The sequence below is a fragment of the Centroberyx gerrardi genome, chromosome 15 (genome assembly GCF_048128805.1).
Source record: "Centroberyx gerrardi isolate f3 chromosome 15, fCenGer3.hap1.cur.20231027, whole genome shotgun sequence".
Lineage (NCBI taxonomy): Eukaryota > Metazoa > Chordata > Actinopteri > Beryciformes > Berycidae > Centroberyx > Centroberyx gerrardi.
In genome coordinates this window covers 14,959,364-14,974,497 of record NC_136011.1, presented here as the reverse complement: position 1 = coordinate 14,974,497, position 15,134 = coordinate 14,959,364, and the positions used below count along the sequence as shown (strand labels likewise).

Below are 15,134 nucleotides of genomic sequence, written 5' to 3'. Positions count from 1 at the left end.
AAAAAAGTCAAACCACCATTGTGTTGTAAAAATCAGACCTTCATCTATTTGTGAACTGGAGGAATTCGCTGCCCATGAAAGGAATAAAAGTGGCCATATCCTACATTCAAGCAGCTCTGAAGTACTCTGATGAATGTTTAATAAGCGCTTTCTAATGGTAATGGTAGTGAATTAAACATATGGGCTATGACTCAACCCAGCATGACCACTCCTGACCCACTCTGCCTCAGTAGGACGGCTATTGTACTGTAGCTGCGCTGGCTGCAGTAGCCACTCAGTGACTCACTATATAATTATGACAACAGGCTTCAATTTAAACAACAACTGTAATTTTAATAGAGCCTCAAGGAACACAGGCAGCAGTGATGCATCCCTAACACAAAGATCACTGTAATATTCCTATGGGGAGTGTATGTATCTCTATAGTGAGTTTAAAATAACCTCATTGTACTTCATGGTATTTTTATCTCCTATAGTATCACTATAATAATTCTATAGTATAGGATATTGCATTGTATACAGTAGTTTATTACTGCCCTTCTAAAACTTATATCATTAATATGGTTCCTTTTTGTAAGGGATTGGACATCAACATGTATTTGGATGTATTTGATCATAATATTTCATTATTTCTGCTTGCTTATAGGACCTTAATAGGTTGAGCTGTTTTAGCCCTCTGATCTTTCCCTCTAGTCGCCCATCCTGATGCAGTGTGTTTTCCTGGCTGAGTTTTCAGGGCAAACGAGCCTGAGTGAGGAAGATGTGCCTTGTTGTTGTTGTTGACTGCAGATTGAGAGGGGGGGGGGAACTAAGGCACTTTATTTGAATTATTGATAATCAATGAAATTATTAATAACCCTCTAAAAACTAGGCATAAAAAGAAACACTAACCCAAATAAACAGCGAGCATTTTAAAACAAATAACGAATCTGCTTTTTTAAAAGACTGACCTTGTGGAATGAAGCTGAGAGCAAATTATTCTTGATTTATGCATTATTAGAAATTCTTCTGTAATTAGCATATCTTTCCCCCTCCTCTGTATCTCTCTCTCTCTCTCTCTCTCTCTCTCTCTCTCTCTCTCTCTCTCACACACACACACACACACACACACACACACACACACCTACACACACATACACACACACACACACACACACACACACACACGCTGGTGCGTACCGCCCTCCTGCGAAGCTCCAGTCGCGTTGTCCCACACAACACAAGCAAACGATTCCTTCACCGTTTTCAGCACGGGACAGATCCTGCAGCGTCTTACTGCAATATGGCGACAGAGGTAAGAAATTAGACTCTTCCACCACCTTTTCCAGCCTTCTTTGAGCAATACCCGAGAAACAATTCTGTCTCTCCGTTTGTATTTATAAGAGATGCAGGTTGAAAGATACAGCCTTGCAGATTGTCTTGCTTGCTTGTTGTCTTGCTTGTCGCGGCGCGGGTGAATCTTGCCTTAAATCAAATCAACCGAGTAGAAAATTGCCTTAATAATAGACACCTGGCTTATTATACGTATAAAGTCGAGAACCATGAGCGTTATCCTCACACACCCAGATATTTTAGAGCAGGCAGCGCATTGAAGAGCTTCTGTTTCACTCATTTCCATCACTGTTGTTTTTGTTAATTCTCTAATACCACAAAGAAAGCCTCAGAGAATAAATTAACTGATAAAGCTCGTTCTTTTTTTTTTTTTTTTTTTTTTTTTTTTTTTTGGAAATCCATTTCTTTTTTGCAACTGAAACCCAGCTGATTCAGGTAGAGCTCACAGTAGGCTCAGAGCCCAGGAGGTTGGTGAAAGTCGTGATGTGGTGATGGAGCAGTCAGCACCATGGACAGGGACAGAGTCTCTCTCTCTCTCTCTCTCTCTCTCTCTCTCTCTCTCTCTCTCTCTCTCTCTTTCTCTCTCTCTCTCTCTTATATTGGCTTGACAAGGTTTCATTTGCTCATATTTGGCATTGTCTTGGCTCGACAAGGGTTCATTAGACCCAATGTCATTTTTGCTTGCATTTTAAATGTGCCAGATATTGACACTTCCCTCCCCACGGTTCCCTCCAGTGTCTTGCTCCCTTCATGCCTCTAACAAATGTGGCTGGCATGATCAGCAGCTCATACCAGATGCCACAGAGGGCCAGTGACAGAAACAGTTTTGATAGGAAGTAACAGGCTATGTCACGCAGTGCAACTAGTCATCCCTAACAGCATCAACAGCCCTTGCTGATGTATTTTTAGCCTCTGTAATGCCTGGTAGCGCTGAGGCCAGCAGCACATTCTTCCTCTCTCTCTCTCTCTCTCTGTGTCCTTGGTGATGTCACCATAATGCTGAAGAGATGGCTGCCTTGGTTATCATAATAATGGCCACGCTAGCGAAGACAGCCATTACTTTAGTGCAACTTTGGAACTGATAATAGCCTTCAGCTGAGAACAGCCTGCACTCTTGCTATGCAGTGTGTGCCTGCGTGTGTGTGTGTCTAAGTGTGTGTGTCCATGTGCATTTGGGTGTTCGAATACACCTGAAACCTTTATGTCATTTATGAGTCAGTGAACCTGTAATTCAAGCATGATGATGCAGCAGGTGAAGACGCAGTGCACAGTAATCCCTCTGCTGTCAGGATTGATGGTTGTGTTTTTCTGGGCCTGCAAAACGATGGCAGAGCGGCACTGATTTCCTCTGGTGGTCCGCCAGTATCCCTGTCCAAGCCCATCAATTACACACACACACACACACACACACACACACACAGGGATGCACATATACACGCACGTACATACACCACGCACGTATACACGCATGCACGCACACACTCACAAACACATAGGTACAACCAGGACAGATTTTGTGTCCAAGTCCCATCAATTATCCATGACATATTTAATGTGAACAGGCTGCTGCAGTTTGTAACCATCAGTGATTGGAGTCTCAGATGAACAGCGCAGTTTACCTCACTGTCTCTCTCTCTCCCGCTCCCTCTCTCTTCCAGTCTTTATCTGTCTGTCTCTCTCTTCACTTCTTATCCAGAACTCTACTGTGAGATATACTGCATGCCAAGCCAGTAAATCACCAGGTTAAGTGAGTGAGTTCCATCAACACATAGTGTGTATACTACAGACTGTGCTGCATGGATAGTCTCTGGACCCACCAAGGCCACTACTGCCAGATCCAGCTCCCACTCTGTAGGCTAGCCCTGGCTTGAGAATTACAATGTTAAGGAACAATTTGTTGAAGTACAGTAATCATCTCTCAGGCTGGCACAGGACCAGGCTTCTACTGAAACAACGTCCCACCTTCTTCCAAAACGAGCTCTGCTCCCAGCTTTGGTCCCGCAGTCAGCGATCCTCCACCTAGTTGTCAAGGAAATTTTACTGTTTTGTCGTCACTGTCTAAACTTCAATGATTTATAGACCTCAGGCTCGCCCAGCTTGGCACTAAACAGGAACAATTCTGCTCTCGACTGCAGGAAACCAGTTAAATCATGAAGGGATGAAAAGAGCTGAAAGCAAGGAGGAGGAAAACGCTGAAGGAGCTATCAGAAGGGAGAGAGAAGTCTAACTCTCACTGTGTGTGTGTGTGTGTGTGTGTGTGTGTGTGTGTGTGTGTGTGTGTATTTCTGTTTGTGTGTGTGCCCTTTGTACTGTCTGCCCACTGGCAGCGCTCACCCATGCTGTCGCTGAGCGTTCCTCAAGTTGGAGTGACTAAACTAGGAAACATGTCACTGCAATGAGAGCCACACAAACCAACAGACCCAAGCTGGGAAAAAAACAGAGAGGGGGAGGGGGCTGGAGGGGGGACCATGGAGAGGACACCAGAGTTTAAGGTGCCAATCAGTAAGATCCTCATATTTTTCTATTTTAGCAACATCCTTGGTGCTAATCGATCATTGCTGTTATGTTTTTGCAGTCTTTGTGTGTTGAAGTTTGAGTTTCTGCAGGTGGCATTCATTCTTTGTTCAGTCATGGTGGCTATCGCTGCTCATGCTAACTACCCAGTTCTTCTTCTTTTTATTCCAAACAAACCGCTGTTGCTGTTGCCGTAAAGCGCATCACTTCCTGTGCACCAGAGGATTTTACCCGGGAAAGACCTACTCAACACCGAGTGTATAGAAAAGCAAATGTAAAGGCTTTCATGAACTGGGTACAGGTTGAAGCAATTGTTTATAGAGAGCAGCAAAAATTGACATTTATTTATATGAAAATATTGCTGATTATTACTCTAACTTGCCATTTTGGGCATCTTGTTCTACCATTTTCCACCATGTTTTGTTGGTAATTTATGTATTTTTTTGTTTTTTGTTTTGTTATTTACTTGGCCTTGTTTTATCTCACTTGCACAAATCAGTACTTTTTCTGTCTTCCATCTGTTTATCACTGTATTGTACTTCCACTGTGTTTATATCACTTCACTTCAGGGTTTAATCAATGTGCAAAGAAGTGTGGGAGGAAGGGTAAGTCAGACAGTGCAGCACAATGCAGAGGCTCTTAATAAAGCCCTGTATGTTTAGTGTGACACTTTAACATTGCTGTCTACCTGTGTTCTATATTTAGACACAAGAATAGACTGGATTTGAACCCTGATCTCCCATGCAGGAAAGTAAACATCTAGCAGTAAGTCAACTGAGGACCCTTTTTGTTCAAGAGGGATATTCAGGCTTACATGGTCACAGACAGGGCCACGCAGATGTAGTCTTCATTGAAGTACCACCTTTCACGTGCGTGCTACACTTGCCTGCTGCACCGGTACACCAAGTCACCAGAGAAATCAGTTTTGCAGCAATGCAGACTAGACAGTTGGAGGACTTTGACAATAGTTACTGTAACATGAACAAGTCTCCGGTTTTATCAGGGTGCAGTTGGGGAAGGATCCACGGTGCTGAAGAGATAACCACAGTGTGAAGGGAGAGGAAGGAAGAATGGATGTTAAGCTGCAGAGCAATAGATATCTGATGGGAGTGAGTACAACAAGTGTGTTCACTCCTCCCTCTGGCAAGGAGCAGTGCAGAGGATGTTAAAATCAGCATTTATATTCTTAACGGCATCTGCGAATGTGAATGAGTTTGCGCACAAGTGTGTGCATGCTGCATGCACACGCGTGAGTGTGTGTTTGATTTGGTAGGTACATGCTTGCTTGAGTTTGTGTGTCTGTGTGTGTATGTGGCTGTGTAACTGTATCTGACTTAGATAAACAAGTGAAACATGTAGTTTTCCACCAATGATCCAGGCGCTCCTTGGGTCAATCAGTAACAAGATGCATCGTCTCTCCAGATTTTGTCAATATAGTGCCAGTGGTGTAGCTGTTATGGAATTTCAGAGACAGAAATTTTGAGCTTTAATTCTCCCCCCCTTCCCCCCATCAGGCCAACATTGGACTCCTGGTGCCTGCGTTATCATGTTTGAGTTTTGACCTTTTATCTCAGCATCCCCATTAGGCCAATCAGCGTAATTTTTTTTTACTCGCTGCACAATGCAACGATGCATCATCCCTCCAAGCATGTGTCTCTGCCTTCTGCCTGCTTGGCTCAGCTGCACTGAGATAGAAACAGCTTCTCTCCCACCGCAAACTCACTACACTGGTGTGTGAACTCGCACAGAGATGTAAGGCAGAGGTCAGTGGGCCAATTAAAGGCCAAAACACACTTTGAAGTTCCACTGGCCTGAATCTAACAGTGCAAGGCGAGTCAGCCAATTTCATTCAGATGCCTCTAGATTGCTCCCAGAACCGCAGTCAGCTAAAGCGTTGGCATCAGCTGTGTATTGTACACAAGTCATCAGGTTGTAGGCAGGGTTTTGTCATTCAGAGCCATAGTTGGACGTAATGCTCCGATTCCTCTTCCCATGAAAAGCACGGCGATGCGATACACAGTACAAGAGCCAGAGGCCATAGGACTGTCTGGCTGGGTTTAATATGGACACACACACACACACACACACACACACACACACACACACACACACACACACACACACGCCTACATACATGCACATATGCACGCACACAAACAGACACAAACAGAGGGCCTGTGTTATCTTAATGAAGCTGATGCTGGGCCAAATGAATCTTGCTTTGATAAATTATGCTCAATCTTGTGCTGATAATTGCTTCTATTAATAGAGTGACTTGTTGTTCATCATGATGGCCTGAAGATAAAGAGAGAGAGAGAGATGGGAGAAGGGAGGGAAGGAGGGAGGGAGGGGTAGAAAGACAGAGAAGGCAGAAAGGACGATATTAAAAGCTCCAGCTAGACAGAAAGATCTAGTGGCTGTGGGATGATTTTGGCGTGTTTGCAGATGAAAATAGCAGCTTGGATGCTATTCTTAGTTGTGAGTGATATAAGCTATATAGAGCTGAAAAGCTGGCACTGTTCTATGACTGCTTACATGGAAACTGTGGGGTTCATATGTGCAAGTAACCTCTCTACTGCCTCTATTACCCTGCTTACTTTCAATAATAGCTACACTTTAGCAGCTGGTCAGACTTTGGCTGTGATATCCGTTGAATAATACTTAGTAAATATTGCATTTAAAAGCCAACCATTTGCACTTAAAGAAAAATCAGAGAGAGAAAACAATCTGAGGATCATGTTTAAATGTTTAACACATTCTTGTGAAATATAGTCATCATATAAAGATTTTAGAGGCCCTAAAATCAATATAAACCTCATATGTCTGTCTCTCTCACTCTATACTTTCACCCCCCCTTTCCTTCCTCCCTCTCTCCCTCCCTCCTACTCCTACTGTATCTCTAATTACCGTCCTCTTGAGGGGAGTAATTCAGATCAGCAGGGAACAAGTTTACACTGGCCCGCTTGCCCACTACTGTATGCTTCTCAAGGGGATGACTGTTTGGGTGTAAAACACACCACTCAGCACAAATGTGCTGTAAAGGGGAGCCTTTCAAAGTGTTGGCTATTACTGCAATTGGGCCTATTGATGCAGGAGGAATGCAGTGAGAGCTTGCACTGTTGTTGACAGAGTAATGTAGTACTCTCCTCTCTGTCCAGCCCACTTGCACCTGTGTTGTCTACTAGAAAATACCACACAGAGCTGGCGGGAAATATTAGATATCTTTATATAACTACGGCCCTTGTTTAAGTTGGCTGCTGTGAACAAGTGGGTAGGACTTCAAAGTAGAGAGCTTGACTTTGAGATAGTTGAGATAGTGTTTTTTTCTCTCCCCCTTTGTGTGTGTGTGTAGTTCCATAACCTCCAGGAGCTGAGGCACAGCGCATCTCTAGCCACTAAGGTGTTCGTACAGAGAGACTACAGCGAAGGAACCGTCTGCCGCTTCCAGACCAAGTTCCCCTCAGAGCTGGACAGCAGGGTGAGAGCACACACACACACACACACACACACACACACACAGGAAGAGTGATGGGCTTGATAAGGTCGCTAAGTAGGTGCAGGCTGGCTGACAGCACACAGTTGAATGATGGATATAGGCCCATGCATCTCACTCGCACGGTGCACACGCACGTGCGCGTACACACAGCCACGCACACACACACACACACACAAAAACCAATACAGACACATACACATACATGCACATGTGCGAACACAAAATCAGGGTGTGGGGGAGATAGAGTGAACTTCTGAGTTGAGCATAGCAACCAATCCAGTCATTTTAATCACTAATATCATAGATTAGAAGTCTGGAATCCAAAAGAACATCAGACATAATGATAAAGTATGATGACATTGCAAGATGTCCTTCCCACCCTCTAGAGATGGATACAGAGCTTTGCAGCACGGCCTCTAATACCCTGCAGTTCCAGATCAACGGACAGAAGTAGAATAGAAACGGTCACAGCTCATATTAAAACTCAGAGGAAATGTGCAGCTTAGGAGAAAGAACTGCAGCCTTATAGTTTTTTTTTTCACGCTTCGTTTACATCAGAGACAATATGGTGTTCTGTGTATTGGTGGTGTACACGGGCATTAGCATCCGTGAATAGTGTGAAGGGGAGGTATTATTTTAGACCTGTCTCATAATTAGCATCTGAAGCAGACAGTCCAAAGAGAGCGTGTGTGTGTGTGTGTGTGTGTGTGTGTGAAAGAGAGAGAGAGAGAGAAACGTAGAGAAACATAGACGCAGAGAGAGACGCAGAAGGAGACAGTGTAAGGTGACCATTAGCAGACATTTTGTAAATCTGCATCACTTCACTGTAAATGTCCTCTGTCAGATGCTCCAACCACTTGTCTTTACTGTCAAAACTCTGAGCCTTTTTTTTTCCCACAGTAGCCTCAAATTCTGCAAGTGTGTCTCTAAATGGTTTAAAAAGCAGGAGTATGTTGGGTGAACAGAATGCAGCTGGTGGTGGGGGGTATATCTGGCAGGCCATTTCATAGCTGAACAGCTTGCTCCCACAGTGTTGTTAAAGCACTTCTTCACTGTCGCAGTCCTTATGGTGCGTGCATGCCTCCGTATCTGTATCTGTATGTTTGTTTGTGTATGTAAGTAGATCGAGCGGACCTTGTTTGAGGAGACAGTGAAGACCCTGAACTCTTATTATGCGGAGGCAGAGAAGATCGGAGGCCAGTCGTACCTGGAGGGCTGTCTGGCTTGTGCCACAGCTTACATCGTCTTCCTCTGCATGGAGACGCGCTATGAGAAGGTAATGAACCTGGACACACCTGCAGTAAATGCTAACACACAGCGTGGCCATATACCTCAGCACCGGACATAGGTAATGGTTAATCTGTACAGAGATGAAAGCATTCTACTGCAAACTGAGAAGCTTCCACTGCTTCCATATCCCTAATATTAAAGATATGAATGTGTTTTTATGATTCTTCAGTATTCTGCTGTTCCTGCAGGTGAACTAGGCTTTTTATAGTCCCACAATAGTATTTCATTAAACTCTGACACTCACTGTTTTCTACAAATATTAAAGATATTAAAGTAATAGAACAGATCTGAAGCCTGTCAGGGTGCAGAATACTTGCATCTTTGTAGGAATAAATATTTTTATTCTAACCAACATTTTAGAAAAACACCACTGTGCGATGCTCATCTACACCCTATGGTTAAACTTTTATTCATAAGCAGCTGGATATTACAGACTCCAGTGCCCATCAACAAGACTTACATTTATTGCCTTATTTGTCCATTTTGATGGAACCCAACCCTCACAAACACAAATTCAGTTCAAATCTCGTTCACACACACTCACACAGAGCGACGGAGCCAAAAAGACATGAGATACGATCTGGTGCGCTCTCTCTGTGCTGCGCTCACACAATGTTCCCCTCAGCTGTCCGTCCGCTGCCTGCTGACTGCCTGCTGTAAAGCCTGCACCTGTGTGCCGGTGGGCAAGGCACGGCACGCCAACCATAACATGGCGTTTACCTTCAGCGCGGCCAAGCCGGACATCTTGAGAAGAGGGCAGGTGATTAAACCTCTCCTCAGCTGTGTTGCTGCTTGTCACTCGCTGAGACGGAACAAGGACACACAGATGCACACACAGGCACACACACACACAGTACGTTTGATTCATCTGTGTGATAAATTGTGTGTGTGTGTGTGTGTATCTGCCGGTTTTTCAGATGAAACTAGAGTGGCGTGAAGTCCCGGCATGCCCCTCTGCTCTGATCTCTGTCACCCACAACATTCATCTCCATAGTCTTGTTGCTCTTTGTAAACATTTCTTTATCAAAGCGATACAGAGGTACTGGGAACTGACCAAGAAGCACAAAAGGACTCATTGGCGTATTGAAGCCATGCAGAAATGGCCAAGTCGGGGCTCCTTTCATCTCCCTGTCAGCTGGGTGCCGCTCCATGGAGATGCTGCGATGCTATCGACCCCAAAGCAGAGTTGTTTATTTACCCAATTTACCAAATCATCCTGGCTGAATGACGTTTTGACTGCGGATGATCAAATATACCCACCCAAGTTGACGGTTTGTGTGTGTGTGTGTGTGTACATGTGGATGTGCAAGAGTGCTGCTCCAGCTGATAAGAGGCCACACACCAGTGAGCATGGATCAGCGTGCAGATTCCCTGGAGTACCCACGGCCCTTGATGCTCACATCTCACTCTATCAAAGGATGCTGATTACTCCCAGCATGTCAGAACAGATACATGTGCACACAAGAAGCACTCAAAAACCTTTCCCTCACTCACAGTCTGTGCCCTCTCCCGCTCTGTCTCTTCCTCTTTCTCCCCCCATTATTCACGAAAATGTGGCTGTGCATTCATCTCTCCTTATGGGACATATACAGACACATGCACAAACGCATAATTGTGCACTTATACATGGGGATGTAACAACATGGCAGAAGAACACACACTCATGGCACACATGTGAAACAGGCTGTAACACCTTTGCTTCTTAGCGGATCTGCACACGCTCACAAAGCTTTTCCCAGAGGGGGTGTCACACACACACGGCAGTACAACAGAGACACAGCTTGGAGTCTTGACTGTGTCACATTGTTACGCTCAAGAGGATTGAGCGGCCCTGAGAGCTCCCTAGCGGTAAAAGGATTGGCTTCTTCTGTTGTCCTTTCCTTTTCTGGGACACCATAAACCTATTGGTCAGGGCTTCTCTCTGCATCTCTCCCTGCTTATTCTGTAAAGCTTTGATGGAGTTTATGGCAAAAGACACAGTTTGAATGTTTGTAAGAAAGTTGTGGGCATATTGTCTGCGGCATTGTTCTTAGCCAAATATGGATCGCCTTCTGCCTGAACAAACTAAGCGCACACAAGATACACCACTACATTTAGCAGTGTCTCCCAAGGTGAAATATTGTTGTGTTTCAAACGTTTCTCTGGCACAGACAAAAAGACAGATTTAAAGCGTAGCAGGGCAAAGTGCTGGCTTTTGATTACTTGCTCTTTGGCTTTTCACAGAGGAACGTCTTTTCTTGTTTGCTCCCCATTCATGATAACATTTTCCAGACATTTCACTGCCAAAAAAATCTCTTCTTCAAATGGGAAGACAGAGAGAAGTATTAGTGACTGCTCTGTGGTTTAGCACTCCAATAACAGGGTCACTACATTAGCAGCTGTGCCTGCAGCTGTAGCAGGCCTCGGACATCCCAAAGGAGCGTTGCTCAGTGTGTTGCTCAGTACTCTATTGTTTTAATCTCGCAAGCCCTGAGTACTGTCGTGACCTTTAGTTAACTCACAAAAAGGATGTGTCATTTTTAACACATTTCTGTCTAGTTTGGGACAAAACCCATTCGTGCTAGGTTTCAACACAGCATAGGTTAATAAAAACACATATTGGCACAAGATATAGTGACATACTGTAAGTTCTGTTGAAAAGTAACACAAATGTTTGCTGTCTTAGCGTAGACACACAGATGTGTTAAAAGTGACACCTTCTTTTCAAGAGTGCTGACAACTTTCTCAGTGTACATGAGGTCCAACAGAGCGTGGCTCAGTTGATTGACATGGATAGGCAGAGTTGAGGAAAGGCATGGCACATCAGCATTGTTGGTGTCCATGGATGCATAGCCAGGCCTGAATAAGCTGCACTAATGATGCAGCTCTAGCTAATAGCTGTCCTTTTAGCGTGACTGGCCATCCGTCAGCAGTCATTTGGTTGTTATCAGCAGCAACCTGGGACTACTTCAAAGTGTTTAGGTTTTCTCATCTCTTAGTCGCTCATACTCTGCTGTTCTCTGTGTGCGTGTGTGCAAACTGTATGTGTGTGTGTGGGTATGTGTGTGTGTGTGTGTGTGTGTGTGTACTTGTAATGCGTACGTGAATGCATACAGGCCTGCATGTTTGCATTCGTGTGCCAAGGCGTGGAGTTAACTTAGCGCTCAGCTTCACTCCACTGCTGCTCTGTGGTTATTGCACAGCTGATGCAATACTCACTTGCAAAATTGAGAAAAAGCATAGTGCCAGTGCAATCTAAATAAACTGTCCGCCTCACGTTTTAGAGTGTTTCCAAATTGCCCCGACAGTTAACCAAGCCATGACATTTAGCCTGAGAGAGCCATCTTTGGAATTAGGAACTAAAGCTTCCAAATGGAAAACTTCAAACAGAGAAAAGCTCATAGTCGTCAATTTCGGTAATTCAATTCATACAGCCTTGCTTGACATGAGTAGCTTGGAACCGTGTATAAAAATAACTGCCGTACTTAGAGCATAATGGAATTACTTTGAGTTTAGATTATAATGTTCAGGAAAAATAAAGACAGGCAATGACTCGGGAGATTCAGTATCATATGCCGTATGCTAACTATGCACAGAAGGACTGCAAACTCATTTCTTCCATTTTTCATTTCTTCCACCCAAGACAGCACAGGAGGGGGTTAAGGTTGCTTCAGCCATGTCCTGGTTTCGCCTTTCTTTAGATACAGTATATGGTTATTGCATGCAATACAGAGTGCTCTTTCAGAAGTAATATGCCGGTTATGGATATCCAGTTGGAATGTCTGTTCAGCTTATGTTGCTGCTAGACTGTATACACCACAGATTCTCTTCATTTTTTTAGGTTTTCATTATGCCTCTGATGGTTCTAATCAAATCTGGATTATTCCTCTGTCCCTCCCTAACCCCTCTCTGTCTCCCTGTTCTGTTCCAGGTGCTGAAGAAGATATCGGGCTACATCCAGGAGCAGAATGAGAAGATCTACGCTCCCAGAGGCCTGCTCCTCACAGACCCCATAGAGAGAGGCATGAGGGTTGTATCCTTCACTCATCTGCTGCTGTTCGATCTGTCCGAATTGTTCAACATTTAGGTAGAGGATGAAGGCTTGGGCAGAGACAGTCAGACATATAGAGGACAGATAGGAGGCTAGAGGTTAGAGAAGTCTATTGAAGTTCACCAGTTTGTATCCCTGGAACAGCTAACAAAATCTGAGTTGGAAATGTGAATTAGAAACACTCTCCTCTTCCTCATAAAATCCTCATAAAATACCATTAAGGTGCACTTGAACAAGACACTTCACTCCCAACTACTGCAGAGGAGCTGCTCAGTGGCCAACTATGGTTGTACTGGGAAGCTTCCAGGCATGGATGTGAAGCTGGGTAGTGCTGAAAAAAAGCATGCATGCTCAGTCAACTTTCCCTATAGATAAAGAAAGGTAAAATCTGGTGACTCGGCAGCCTAAGGCGCATACTGTATGTGCTTGCGATGTTGTGAGTTGCTCATGTGGACATCTCAAGTCACCTCTTCTTTAGCTTCCATCTTCCCTCTTGCTGCTATAAAGCAGAAATGCTCCAAAATAGTCTTCAAAAATCACAAGGTTGGAACCTACTGCGGCGCCCCATCTTATGTTTGTGTTACTGTGTTTTCAGAAGTGGCCAGAGGCACGTCTCTCTCTGTCAATCGGAGTAATCCCAGTACAGTTCCTTGTGCAGTTAAAAGGCAGGAGGAGAGAGAGAGAATGTGTCCACTAGACCATCACACAGGCCTGGCTTTCTGTAGCTGGCTCAGACTGGCTGAAGGAACAGGCTCCAACACACAGGGCCAACTTATTACCTACACTTATTAGTCAATACACTCCTATACAATATGGCCTCTGTTTGAGATAGAGTGAAGGCCAGTTAGAGACCGCATTCTCATGGCAGCTTAGAATGTGACCCACTTGTATCATCTTGTTTTGTTTTGATGTTTGCATGATCTCTAAGCCTGAGCTTCTTACTTTTTTATCCTTTGGACCAAATTAAGTCTTTCTTTGGGACCCAGGTTTGCTAAAATATGGTACGACACTTATCATGCTGGGACACATCAGACTTATAAGGCCATTTTGGGTGCAACTAACGATGAGAGAGCAGGTTGGGGGTTCGGTCACATGAGGACACATGGCTGTTGATGGACACAATGTTGGCAGCTGCAGGGAATGAAACCGCAACCTCTTAATTATAGGATGATCACTTTATCCCTATATTGTACTAATCTTTCCATCATTATTATAGACGATCTTTGACGTCCTTCCCGTCCTCAGATAGAGATCAGTGTGTTTGAGGACCGGGGCTCGGGCAGCTCCAGTCCCAGCAGCAGCGTGTCGTCGGCGGGCAGCAGCGCCCGGTGACTGGAGGGGCAGCGCCAGGGCTACGGGTACCACCACCACAGGGGCAGCGGGACGCTCACCAACATCCGCATGCTGAAACATGAGAGCACCAGGTTCTAAGACAAGCGGAGAGGGAGGCGAAGAGATCCACAGCATCTTAACACTCTCCCTGCTGGGGCCTGTGACGCACCACCTCGAGAACAGGAGCTGGCATACACAAACACACCGGATACACAACAGAACAAACGCAAGTGCAACAGAACCCACATTTAGGCAGTAAGGCACGTATACAAGCCAGCGTCCAGAGTGTCCGTGAGTGAATGTCCTTCACTCTTCCAGAGTTACCCAAACCAAAATAATCATCATAATTTCTTTTGTTCCAATTTTTCCATTCACCTATTCTCTCATTCCATCTCAATGTCTGTTTCCATGAGTCAGACACTCTCTGTGTTGCAGCTGATTCAGCAGGCTTACCCCCTGATTAGACTGGACTTCAACACTTGATTGTTTTTGGGGGGGTCACTGTCACTATGTCTATCTGCTGACATGTTGGCCATGCTGCATGTAGTCCCAGGCCTGTGAGGCAGCTTTGAAATCTGGAGGGAGGAAAACTACCGGCCTCCTGGGAGATCCAGTGTTCTCAAGTCTTGCTGAATGATTGCATTCATGTCGGGCGGTTGGGGTCAAGCCGCTTTGAATGCTGGCAAATTGGGCCTGCTGTGGGACTGCTTGGTTCTATGCTCTGTTCACATGCATTTGGCTTCAATATCAAACAGCGAACAGAGAGCACCTTGGATTATTTATCCTTCTCATTCACAGCACTGGATACTGGTGATCCACATCACAGCTGTAGGTCACAGCCCTACACACACACACACACACACACACACAGACACTCACTCTCTCTCTCTCTCTCTCTCTCTCTCTCATGCACACACACACACACACACACACACACACACACACACAGAGACACTCACTCTCTCTCCCTCTCTCTCTCTCTCTCTCATGCACACACACACACACACACACACACACACACACACACACAGACACTCACTCTCTCTCTCTCTCTCTCTCTCTCTCTCTCATGCACACACACACACACACACACACACACACACACACAGAGACACTCACTCTCTCTCCCTCTCTCTCTCT

At 44.9% G+C, this 15,134-nt stretch overlaps 1 protein-coding gene across 1 annotated transcript; it reads left to right on the top strand.

Moving 5' to 3' along the window:
* Positions 1 to 1,282: 1,282 nt before the first annotated feature.
* golga7bb (golgin A7 family, member Bb) lies at positions 1,283 to 13,994 on the top strand. Its single transcript, XM_071914181.1, has 5 exons — positions 1,283 to 1,294; positions 7,199 to 7,324; positions 8,466 to 8,618; positions 12,543 to 12,644; positions 13,908 to 13,994. The coding sequence occupies exons 1-5, from the start codon at positions 1,283 to 1,285 to the stop codon at positions 13,992 to 13,994; spliced, it is 480 nt and encodes a 159-aa protein (XP_071770282.1).
* The last annotated feature ends 1,140 nt before the right edge of the window (positions 13,995 to 15,134 follow it).

Bases quoted from the DNA above. Each gene is read 5' to 3' on its own strand.
- golga7bb (XM_071914181.1), top strand. The intron at 7,325-8,465 runs GTGAGAGCACAC...GTATGTAAGTAG, and splicing joins CCTCAGAGCTGGACAGCAGG to ATCGAGCGGACCTTGTTTGA. The intron at 8,619-12,542 runs GTAATGAACCTG...GTTCTGTTCCAG, and splicing joins TGGAGACGCGCTATGAGAAG to GTGCTGAAGAAGATATCGGG.